This window comes from Chaetodon auriga, chromosome 17 (genome assembly GCF_051107435.1).
Source record: "Chaetodon auriga isolate fChaAug3 chromosome 17, fChaAug3.hap1, whole genome shotgun sequence".
Taxonomy (NCBI): Eukaryota; Metazoa; Chordata; class Actinopteri; order Chaetodontiformes; family Chaetodontidae; genus Chaetodon; species Chaetodon auriga.
Genome location: NC_135090.1, coordinates 17431540 through 17443860, shown reverse-complemented (window position 1 = coordinate 17443860; position 12321 = coordinate 17431540). Strand labels below are relative to the sequence as shown.

The 12321-nt window shown below is 44.3% G+C and overlaps 1 protein-coding gene across 2 annotated transcripts; it reads right to left on the bottom strand.

Annotated features, from left to right (window-relative positions):
• Window positions 1-584: 584 nt before the first annotated feature.
• Window positions 585-11623, bottom strand: ppp1r18 (protein phosphatase 1, regulatory subunit 18). Of its 2 annotated transcripts, XM_076755150.1 has the most exons (4): window positions 11343-11623; window positions 6933-10970; window positions 3519-3729; window positions 585-1968 (listed from the first exon to the last, which is right to left on the bottom strand). In XM_076755150.1, the coding sequence occupies exons 2-4, from the start codon at window positions 10911-10913 to the stop codon at window positions 1949-1951; spliced, it is 4212 nt and encodes a 1403-aa protein (XP_076611265.1). In that variant the 5' UTR covers window positions 10914-10970; window positions 11343-11623; the 3' UTR covers window positions 585-1948. The 2 variants fall into 2 exon arrangements, with proteins under 2 accessions (XP_076611265.1, XP_076611264.1); XM_076755149.1 differs by having other exon boundaries at window positions 585-3729.
• Between the last annotated feature and the right edge of the window lie 698 nt (window positions 11624-12321).

Below are 12321 nucleotides of genomic sequence, written 5' to 3'. Positions count from 1 at the left end.
CATGATGGCGCTGAGGGCAAGAGACCTTTGCTAAAACAAGTAAGCAATAACTTCGATGCTCAAACATTCAGGGGGAGACAGATGATAAATTAAAATTTAATGAAATTAAATAATTGTTAATTAAAAAAACGTGATTTCTTTTCGTATTTTTAAATTAATTCTCCAATTTCCAGTTCTGTTAATCATCTCATGACCTCTCCGATTTATTTTGGGACCTATTGAAGGGGCCCTGACCCCCTCTTTGACACCACTGGTCGTTAGTGACACCTTCTCAATACAGTGAGGTACATTTGAATTACTCTGTTATTTTATTCACTAAAAATTTCACAAGGCAGGATCTGGTGAAGTAAACAGGAAACAACATATCCTATGTTTGTCATTATGTTGTCATGTACAGCATAATAACAAATATAATTCACATGGCAGTGTACGTACAAGGAAATGAATTCTACGACAATAAAACATCATTAGGTGTTATTTAGGTAGAAAGCATTTTAAACTCATTTCAGGTGTCCATCAGAACAAACAAGGTACTGAACGCCGATCCATGTCTTGGTCTTAAAAGTTTATTTTTTCCCCTCAAATGTAGTTTTTTAAACATTCTTTACTGATTTGACATGACAGTTAGCATAATGGATAACTAACAAAACACATGGAAGTATTGGTTTTTATTTCTCTGGTGTAATCTGCTAACTCTAAAAATGGTAGCTTTTAATGTCTGCAGCTTCTGGGAAACTCCATCTGCTGAGGAAGATCATGTGATATAACTGAAAAGGTTTCCAACTTTCCATCTCAGTATTTGGAGAAGTTTCACCATAGTTATTAGTATTTATATATGATTAATTACTTCTTCTTTCACTGCCCAGTCTTGGTAATATAAATTATGAGAAGCATCATTTTCAGCACTCCATTAACAAATAAAAGAAGAGATGAAACTGTTTCCAGAGATATTTATTAGATTTTTTTTCTCTTGAAGCCAGCTTCTTCAACCATCATAGAAAAAAAAATAATTTTCACATAATTTGCAGCTTTTTTCACCAATTAAAATATTCATGTACAAACAAGAAATACAAGTATATATTAGGTCATAAATGTGATACAGCCAAAAGTCAGATAGCAGCTGTAATATGATGAAGTTATTGTGTTAATTGAATTGTTTATGTTCTCTGCTTCCTCTCAGAGATTTTCACTCACACAGTGCTCTCCGCTTCCACATGAACAAATAGAATAATTCCTTTATTTATATCCATACAGATTAACTGAACTGTTACCAGGGTTGTCATTATGAACAGTAAGGCTCAATTAAACCCCACAAAAGACACAAACCACTAAAAAAACTGTCCTGCACACATTGCACCGCCCCTGTTCCTGCAACGCTCAACACAACACCCGCCGAGAGGAGGGGGTTTTTTTTCTGAAAATGTCTTTATATAAATTGATCTTCATATCATCTGTATGAGCAAATCCAGCAGGCACATGAAACCAGATGATATAAGCATCACTCTTCTGTGCTGAGGCAGTGCTGACTCAAATCTAGAATCCAGAAACTATCAAATATATTGACAAAAAAATATTATCAGTTTTATTATATTGCATAGACAAGTGATCCTTCAGTGCAAACCCGAGGGTCTTTATGATACGTACCACACTTAAACATTCACATTTGTCCCTCAGTTTCCCTGAAAATAAAACTGGGTGATAACTTCCCCAGTAAACACAATTATTTTCCTTTTTCAACTGCATAGAACAACCTGGACTGTACATTTCTTCCACAACACTCATTCATGCTGATGCTAGATAAAACAAAAACACCACAAGGATTACAAACACTCAGTTCAACACTCAATTCAAGAATTCAAATTCACCAAAGCATAAGAAAAATCACATCATATTCAACAAAATGTTGGTCATCTCATCACATGGGCAATTTTGGCGAGGTGACTGGCTTCTACCGAGGGCAAGACTCATCTGGAAGATAGAGAGACGGAGATGGAAGGTGAATAAGGTCAATCTCGGATTTTCACGCCGTTCCATTTTTTTAGCATTTTTGGAGCTAAGTACTTCCCATTCACCAACAGTGACATTTATGGATTTGTGAGGACCATAAATGCAACCATACCATTCCATTTGCTCTCTAAGAAAATACATTTTACCAAATTTTCCATCGCTGCATTTAAAACAAATCATGTATTGGAATTTAAATCTTTATTTCTTCAATATACTGAGCTTGCCCACACTGCTAACCTGCTATCATTTACAAACCTCTGAAAATTGGTCAGTGTGTTTGTTGATGGCGTTATTCCAGATTTTTCTTACTGTCAACAAATAACATGAAAAGATCAAAACCAGCAATGTTATAAGGCCCGGTCACACCATTGTGTAATTTTAATTCAATTAAATTCTGTGCTAATTTTTTGCATCAAATTTGGTGAACTCTGATGTTTGGTTTTAGCCATTAGCAAGCTATCCTAACAGAGAGTTCCCACTGGTCTTTGAGGGAATGGACAGCCTGTATAAAGTATAGTGTAAAATGGAGGAAGCTATTGTTGCTTACTAGCTGTGTTTTACAACCAATCTTTATCTAAACTCCTTTGTCACAATAAAAATTGCTCCAGAAAACAGGGTAGGTATTCAGACAGCTATGAGAACTTATTGCTACATTAGCAACCAAGCTAACAATCTTGCTAAAAGACATTTAGCTTAGCTACATGTAGCTTGCTAACTTTCAGAGCTTGCTTACTGTCAGTTGGCAAGCCCTTTGCTAACTGACAGTTACTAGCTGTCATTTTGCAAGCCTCCCAGCTCAGATAGGGTTTCTTCCTTTCTTCTTTATTAAATCCTTAAAAATTGGTCATAAATACATGGTTTAGCTTTTAAAAATGGCTCCTTCATTTACTAATACAGCTGGGTGCTGTAGTTTTTAGCTAACATTTCTCAAACAAAGAGTACAACACTGAAAAAAAGAAGCTATATCAGGCTTTGGCCTCACAGGAAATACTTGTTTGAGCAGAGTCGGCCATAGTGGGGCCCGCAGGCCAAAATAGGCCCACCATAAGGTTTGACTTGGCCCGCCAGATTTTACTTGTCAAAAAAATAAATAAATAAATATAATAAAAAATGCTGGGGGAATTTGGAGTCATGTACTTTTTTCACACTAAAATAGGTGTTTGCTATTGGCCTGTGGCCCATCATTAATGGTTTGGGCACCTCTGTGTTGGAGGATAAATTCATTGCTGATTTTGGCCTTTTTTTTTTTTTTAGTGTCTGTTGGCAATAAGAAAAATATAGCCCACAGTTTACTGCCAGACCTATCATTTAAAGAACATTCAGGCACTCCAGCCCTCCTCTGTGGTGACAACACTGAAAATAAACAAACAAGGTACAGAAATTTGCCATCTTAGCCTTAATACAGTCCAAACATATGGAGAGTCTGTAAGACATCATAAATGGCAAAACAATCTGAATCCATAATCTCACTCACTACACACTGTGTTTTTTGAGAAGGGGGTGACACTGACCCACTCTTAGACCCCGTCTTGTTGCAGTCCCTGGGTTCCTTGTGCTTTTGGACATAATCGTTCCTCCCTCCACTTCAGCCTCCTCCTCCTGCGCCTCCTCTCCTTGCAGCCTCCACAGGTCATGAGGATAGGGGCTATGAGCCAGCATGGAGGTCTCTGACGGGTACTCACACACCTGCTCCAGCTGGTCCTCATCGAAACACACCTTTCCCTGTTAACGTGAGCAAAAAGAGGATTATTTCACTTTTAGTCAAATGCATTTTTTTTCAGTTGCTTTTATTATTGTAGGTCTTCTTGACTTGTATGAAGCAAATTCACTGTTTAAAAAAATGTAATCCATATTTTGCCCAGGTGAGTGCCAAGAACAGTATCCTTTCTATACTATCTATGGCTTTTCCTCTGACATGTACTTACATGTTCAAATGTAAACAAGCTTTGAGGCACTGAGGAGAGTCTCAGTCCGTCTCTGTGAGATGTTTGTACTTCGTCAGTGTAATGTTTACTGACAGCACAAGGCTTAACCCAGCAGAAATACTCCTCTGCAGAGTACTTACTGACTGAACACTTCATGCACCAACTTATTGATTAGGACAAGACTGTCACCACACAGACAAACAGGAAGCAGTTGGTTTGCAATATTTGTGGAAAAGCAGAATGAGACTCTGCTGTGTTTAGCCCATCTTTGCTTCGATTGGCATGGAGTATGTTTACTCAAAGGTCAGCGGGGTGTAAACAGACCGGACAGGAAACAGACGGATGGGTCAGCGCAGCACATCCGCAGTGTGTCTTATAATAACAGCAGGTCAGCTCTGAGGCCTGGACGTGCACCGTAGTAAACACATCAAGAGGAGCAGACGTGATCTGGATGGAGCTTGAAATATCCAGACACCACACCACACACGCTATATGTTACCGCTGCTTCACCCTGTCAGTGGCTGTCTGCAGCGGAGTGCAGATAATAGCTCTGCATTAAAGAGGCTGGGCGAATCATGCTAAGGCACAGGAGGCTAATCCTCCCTCCCTGAACCCGATTAACCCAAGCTAACGCAGCAGGACAGCAGAGGCAGCGGGTGAGAGACAGAAACTGAAAGAGTGGGAGAACAAGAGAGCGAAAGAGGGTTTTCATTAGCAGGAATTTAATATTTCTATTAATATCAGACCTTTACAGGTTCAGTACTGCTTGTTTAGGAATGCTGAAAGTTAAAGTTTCTATTTGTATTCAGGAAGATTTTTAAATTTAAGCTGCAAAGTTTTCACATCCCAGACTGACTCACAATTTATGTTTTTATAGCTCAAGAAGACAATCAAAAGTGTGTATGTGATTGCTTAGAATATAGTAAATGCAGACAATAATTTCTAATCAATGCATACATTTTGAATCGTCGCCAGATTACCAAATGTCAAAAAAAGAATGAATGCTGTCATTTATGTTTCAAGAGTCTGGATCAAGCCGGTGCAAGGTGATGGAGAGGCAGTCCAAGTTAAAAACCACACGTATGAAGAGAAAACCGGAGAGGAGAAAGAGGAGGAGGGAGATGAGGAGCAAGCAGGTCACCCCCCTCTGTGACATGATGGCGCAGTTCAGATGGGGGAGGGAAGGAGGCCTGAACGGTCTGAAGGGCATCAACGAGAGAGCGACAGGTGGTCAGAGAATCAGCGGCGTAAAGTGGTCACTCTGTGCTGCTAAAGAGGACCGTGCTTATAGATAAATCAGACACAATAATGGGCCAGCAGAGAGCTGGAGAAGTTCATATAACAGCATCGAACACTGGGTTATCGCTCGTGTGTCCATTGCTGTTGCCCAGTCTTTCCAAACAGATGGCCCTGTGCTAAAACAGTTTTATCCACTTGTATAAATGGATACCACGTCACTTCCTTGTGTCGATGTGTGTCTCTTGTTTGGAGGAAGTTTGAAAGAGGAAGTGAGCAAAAACATGCAGTGTGACAGGGAGTTTCTGTTGGACCAACTAACAGGCCTTTAATCCTCTGAGTGTGACTGAGTATGACTGTCAAACTGTCATATTTTGACACGTTCGACCACAATCAAGTTATCCTCACGTCTTTCTATAACAGCCTGTTTTCCTGTTCACCCACGTCAGACTAAGAACTGGCAGCCTGCTGTCAGTAACCCTCAGCCCTGCAGTGGGTCAGCGTGGTGAAAAACTGAGTGCCAAGACTCTAGTCTAACAGACCAAACCCCCGCTAGGAAACAGCCAAGAAGACACAAAGGGAGATTTGTCTGAGAGGAACGGAGAGCTGACTCAACAAAAATGGCAGAATTGGTGCGAGGGAACAAGGAAGCAGCCTGCAACACGCTCGGTTGCAGACTGGAGTTCAACAGCCCTCACACAGAAAAAAATTCAATCATAAGCAATAGGATTCTTCTAAAAGCAGTCAGATGCAGCAAAACACATAAATACAGTCAGATTCATCATCAGCATGGTGTCATACAGGACGAAGTTTATTTCTGCTATGCTGAGCAACTCAGTTGAGCTCATCTCCCACTCTTTGTCAGACAAGCACCGGATTCAAGGGAGGTCAAAAGAGGAAACAGAAAGTCTTAGTATGAACTTTGACTCCAGCGAAATTCAGTTTGAGTCCAAACTGCTCAGTCTGAATTACTGTAAATGCCAGTGTTGTCATGCCTGAATTCACCAAGACGAGCATGTGATGTTAGGTGGGCAGGCAAAACACAAAGAAATGGGAGGAAGGAGCTGGCTGCTCGTCATTGTGGTTTTCTACTCAACCTCTCTGTCTCCACGAAGCCTGCAACATTAACTGTTTGCTCTAAGGGGCACTATATCAGACACTCCTCGTTTTCGTTGGACTTATAATTACCCTAGATTAACAAACAAAGCAACAAACAGTTCACTCTCTCTCTGTGGTTTTGTGTTTTAACAATGAACAATAAAGGTCCAAAAATATGTCATTTTTTGCCGCTGCCCACACATTTGGCTAAAATATGTATGCTGAGATCATCATTATAGAGTGAAAGTCAAAAGTCTGGAAAGAATTAGACTGCAGAAGCAAGTGGCAAAGCAGATCACTCCAGGATTTTATGGCTAAGAATCAAGATGTCGTGCTTGATAAGGCTTTAACTGGCTTAGGTCGGTGATTGCACTTCTCAATCAAAAGGGATGTTCTCACAGTGAAAGGGGATTCTGCTTGACGATGAGGGACCATCAGGCAGGTGACACAAGGTGATGCCCTCTGGACCACCTCTGATGACGCAGGGGGACGACCATGCCTTTGAAATCTGGCTTGACATGACACACCTGAATCACTGGGAGATGCAGGAGATGTCTCCTCTGCTATTTGGTGCTATTGTTTGTTTGGTTAAGAAGCCAATACGTCTGTTATTTTCCTTACATTTATCTGAGCGGAAGGCAAACAAAAACCACAGTCTCTACTCACCCTTTTTGGGGTCCCTCTGTTCTTCATCAGACAGGACTTCTCCAGGTTCTGATATCCGCCAATCACCTCAATCTCCTCCACTGTGGGGTACTTCTTCTTCACTGGCTCTGCCACAGAGGAGGTCATCTGGGCCTGCTGCGATGTGGTCTTTGCAGGTGTCACCCCTGCTGCTACGGACCCTGTCGCTCCGCCTCCTCCCCCAGGCTTTCTTGGAGAAATTGTGATGGTGGCACCTCTCTTCACTTTACCCCCAGAGGCACTCCTGATGGAGAAGAGCGTGGGCGATGGGTTTGGAGATGGAGAGACGCTAGGAGACTGGGCAGGAGATGGGGAGCTCGGGGAGGGGGCTGGGGTTGGGGCGCAATCGGAGGGTTTCAGGGTATTGTCCGGAGATTGGCTCCTGAGATGTGGAGGGGTGAGAGTGATAGTTTGGTTGGGTTGTTTGAGCTGAGATGTCGGAGAACAAACCCGCTGAGGAGTCACTTTAGGGTTTGAAGTTTCTTGATCTTTTTCCTGGGTCTTGGCATCGTCCTTCACCTGGTGCTTTAACAATCCTCTGGGGCTTTGCTGCCCCTTTGTCTCTCTGTCCTTAAGAGGAGTGTTTGGTGATGTACAAGACTTCAGCACTTCCTGCTCTTTGAGTTGAAACTGCTCTATCTGCCGTTGTATTGTCTGAACCGCACAAATGTCCTCACCTGGGAATGCTTTGTTGTCGCCCTGCGGTGCGTTTGACATGAGGGGCTTCACTTTCACAAGGTGCACTGATGGGATGTCTACAGTCCTCTCCCTTAGACCCAAGCCCGACCTCGGGCCAACTGCTTCCAAGTTGTAGATCCGGCTCATGGTTGCAAGGGAGTTGGGATGAGGCAGCAAAGGAGAAAGAGATTGCACAGGATCAAGACTCGATTCCTCTAACTCCTCCTCGGACAGCTCCTGGTCCTCCTCGCGTACTTCTCTGTTCTCGTGTTGGCCCCTGTGGCGCCTCAGCTGTTCTTCCACATGTTTCACGGGGTCGTCTTCATCCTCAGATATTTGGACGCTATCAGAGATTACTTCGGAGGCAACAGTGGCGTACCCGCTTGTTACTTCCTCTCTGACAGCTTGTGAGTGTGGGACAGGAACAGGAAGTTGAGGGCAGGTTTTCAACATGCTCACTTCCTGTGTGACGTCAAATGCAGTCATGGATGTCTGCGCTGCTGCGTCTTCCTGTCCCCCCTCTGCTTCGACCAGCCTCTTCTGCATATGAACTGCATCTTCTCTCTCTGTCTCCATTTCATTTGCCATCTCATCATGTGGGTCCTCAGCTGTCTGAGTGACATTTATCTCCATGCCTTCGCTCCCACCTCCATCTTCTGCCTCTCTTTGTTTCTGCTCTCTTTGCCTGATTTTCTCTCGCAAGGACTCAATGCGGCTCAGGGGTTTCCCAATCCTCCAGCTGTCCCTCCTCTCAACCCTTTTACCTTCGTCCCAGTCTTGCCCCTCGTCGCTTTGACCCACAGCCTTTTTTTTCTCCACCATTTCTTCGGCAACGTAAAACACAGTTCTGGGGATTTGAATCTCGAGGGGACCTTGTGGGATCCCCATGGGTGCAATCCTTTTCGGAGATCTGGGGGTTACATCATGAATGAGTTTCTCCGATCCAGTGTCACTGTACGTTTGCGCCTCCTGTTTGCACTCTTTTGTTGCTTCATAAGCAGCCCTGTAAGCCCTTTCTCCTCTCTCGTTGCTATAAACAGTTGTGTCTCCTATTTTCTCAATTTTACTTATAAGCTCCTCTGTGTGTTGGGACAAAACAGAGTGTGTCAGGTAAGGTCCTTGCGGTCCTGTACCACTCCACTCTGGCCCTCTGTGGGGGTCTCGAGGCCTATCTGTGACCGGGCAGAGCAGACTGGTGTGCTCTTGGAAAGCTGATTCATGTCTGTGCTGACCCTCAGCAGAGTGACTGAGGAGCTCTGCTGATGCGGCAACGACACAACTCTTCTGCGTTGCTTCAGGTGAGATTGTGCTTTCGAATCCCTCTTCTCTCCAACAATCAGAGGCCTTTTTGTCGCAAACTTGCGCCTCAATCTGTCCCCCAGTCTCTGAATCTTTTTCGACACTCAGCTCCCTCTCTAAACTTTTCTCACCCATCAGTCGCTTCACTTCTCTCTCAGCCCTTGTTTTCCCATCCTGCCTAATCGGTACTCTTCTAGCGAATGAGATTCCCTCCGTGTTTTTGACAGACGCGACCGTGAACCCCTCGTCTCCATCTGCATCACCTGCCTTTTCCGCAGCCCTCGTGTCAACGGGCTCGACTTTCTTAACCTCATTCCTGTGTTGGATGGAGATTTCGCCCTCATTTGTCCTCTGCATGGGCCCCCCCTTTTCATCCTCGTTTCTGAACTGTCTCTCTCTGTGCTTTCCAAACCTGTCTCTATCTAAATGTCGTGTGCACCCCAGTTTGATCTTTGCTGTGCTCTCCATCCCCAAGCATGCTACGTCCACCCATGGCACTACACTCTTCTCTGAATGTATCCTCTCACGCATTTTCCTCTCACAATGCCCATCGTCATCTAAACCATTCTCCTTAGCACAGATGACACGGTCAGAAAAGCTAGAGGAGCGTTTCGGCACCCCTTTCGACAGCATATTCCTCCCCTCTGCCTCAGATTGTTGGTCATCTTCATCTCCAGAATATTTTCTCCTCCCAGGCCGGAGGAAATTGTCAGAGCTTTTGGATCGAGATGGAGGCTTGGGGTGCTCTCCGAATTTGCTCAGCAACTGGCTGACCCTCCCTCCTCTGTCAACAAACACATTATCATCCAAGCTGTCCTTCCTGTCTTCTTTAATAACTGTTGCCTGGCCCCATGGTCTCTCTTTCTCTTTGTCTCTCAGCCAGGACAAGTCTGCTCTGAGCTCCCTGCCAATACTCTCCCGCCTTCCATCCGTGCTGCCCTTCATCTCTCCATCCTCTCTACCAGCACCTTTCGCTCCTCCTCCTCCTCCTCCTCCTCCTGTTGGATTCCTCTCTTCAGGGCTTGCCGAGGGCTTTATGATCAGAACCTCAGAGGCTCGGATCTCGGTGACACTCCCTCCTCCAGCCAGGATCTCCCTCAGGTCCATCTTCATCCCTCTCTTCCCCTGGTGGTCCTCCTCCAGCCTCTCCCTCTCCGTTTCCCTCCATCTACCCCTTCTCTCATCGCTGCCTTTCCTGTCCTGCTCGATGATGATGATATTGTCGGCTCGGATGGTCCGCAGACAAGGCACGAGGGGAGAAAACGAACTAGATGGTGGATCTGTTTCTTTTTCCTCCTCGTCTTTTTTGGTTTTGAGGAATTCCCGTTCCCTGACGGCATCTTTTACTGACTCTTTCCATTGGCTTTTTTCTTTTTCCCATCCCTCCCTGCTATTTTCTCTGTCTCTTCTGTCCCTGCCCCTCTCTTTTTCCCGTACCTCACTTAAATCTCTGAATCTCTCTATTTTCAGCTCTATATCTCTTCCCCTTCCTGACTCCCCATCTTGACCCCTGGGGCTCAATTTGTCTCTCTCCTTCTCCCTAACTTCTGTCTCGTTTCCTACTTCTGCATCCCTTCCCTTCCTCCATGAACTCTGTGTGCGAATAAACGGGTTTTCATGGACTGGAACTATAGTTTCTACAGACACCTGACTCGCTGGTTTGAGGTCTGCATCCAGCCATTGCCCCGGATCAGGACTAAGTGACAGTTCGCTTCCCAGATTGACCGTTACAAAGCTGTCTGTGTCACTCAGACCGTCAGAAGGAGACCTGACGTCCACCTGCAGCAGACAGATGTCTTTCTCCTTTTCTCTGTCACCCAAACTGTCCTGCTTTGCCTTCCTCCGCTGGATGATCCCTCGCTTCCAGGCGGGCATGCTGGCAAACTTCTCCTCCTCCTCTTTCTCTCTCCTCTCTCGCTCCTCCTCCTCTCTCCTCTTTCTCTCCAACAGGAGTTGCTTCCATTCCGGCAGAGAGGAGACAGACATAACAGAAAAGGTGCCGGGTTTTGGACAAGATGGCTGGTGTTGGTCTTTGGGAATGCTCTGCGGATAAGGAAACGATGAACTGAAATCAGCTCTCTCACAATCATGTAAAGTAGAGGAGTACATCACCCAAATTTTACTTTTGGAACATAATACAGTAAAATGCTTTTACTATGTGAATGTAATATCAAGGGGTGTTTTCAAAGTTTAATAGCATAAAGAAAACAAAATATCACAGAGTGGGAGGGCATCTGTCAATACTAGCCTGCAGCCCTTGTTGACTTGTTGTCCCCTGAGTCTAACTTTAATCTTTTACATAAATAATATCAAGAACTTCACCAAATCAACTCGCAGCACAGTATGTACATGAAAAAGAAAATCACGGTCTGCTTTAGTGTAAACTCTAGGATCAAAGTGTCGACTTAAACTCACCAAAGCCCCAGTTTTTGCAAAAGATATCACTAGGACCGCTTAGTCTTTATAGTTGTCATATCCACTCGTGCGTCTCGGCTGTGCGTAATGCGCTCCGCTCCTCGTCGGAAAATCCTCTTCGCTCAAAACTAACAGATTAATCTATGCTGTGAAAAAATGGAGGGTTTAAAAATGCTGTGCGACCCGATCAAATCACCCCACGTCCTGACTGTGCATCAGAGCATAAAAACACACGTCCGTCGCCTGTATAGTAGTAAATGTTTCCAGCCTCAGAGCGGCAGTGCTGTAATCCGATAATTACATTAAATTCCGTCAGGAGAGTTTAGTGGCACACACCATATTGTCGGACCTAAGAAAAGGCGTTTAAAGAACATAGCCGTCTGCCCGGGCACCAGCGCCACCCCCTCCCTCGTCTCATCCCTTTTTCCCGCAGGGCTAATTGGAGAAGAGGTGGCGGTGGAGGTGGGTGCGGATGTGAAGCGGGCTGTGGAGTCAGAGGAGCAGAGCACGGAGCTGCAGGAGTTCACCTGAGGCACACCAGACATGATCAACCTCCCTCATCATATTTTCAGCCCTGATTATTTGATTTTTTTTTTTTCATGCCAGAACATAAAATACAGCTTCATCTGTTTGCTCCACCCTGCAAAGGAATGACACTGGAGCCTTATTTCAGCAGGACAAGCGAATAAATAACAGTACCTCATCCACCTGAAAATGGTCAGAAAATACTTATACATATTGATAATCTTACCATGATATATAAAAATTAAATATTTAAACATTTCTGAAAAAGCACAGCAAATATGACTATGATTCCCCAACTATTTATTTTAATGAAAGCAGGGGTGCATCTTAATTTTCCAAACACAAAACAAAGAAAATACATTCACAATCTCAGAGAGTTTTTCATTATAGCTGCAAACGGTGAAAAACAAAGCTGCATTTTGTGCTTCTGCCAGTGTAAAACAATTACATTTGA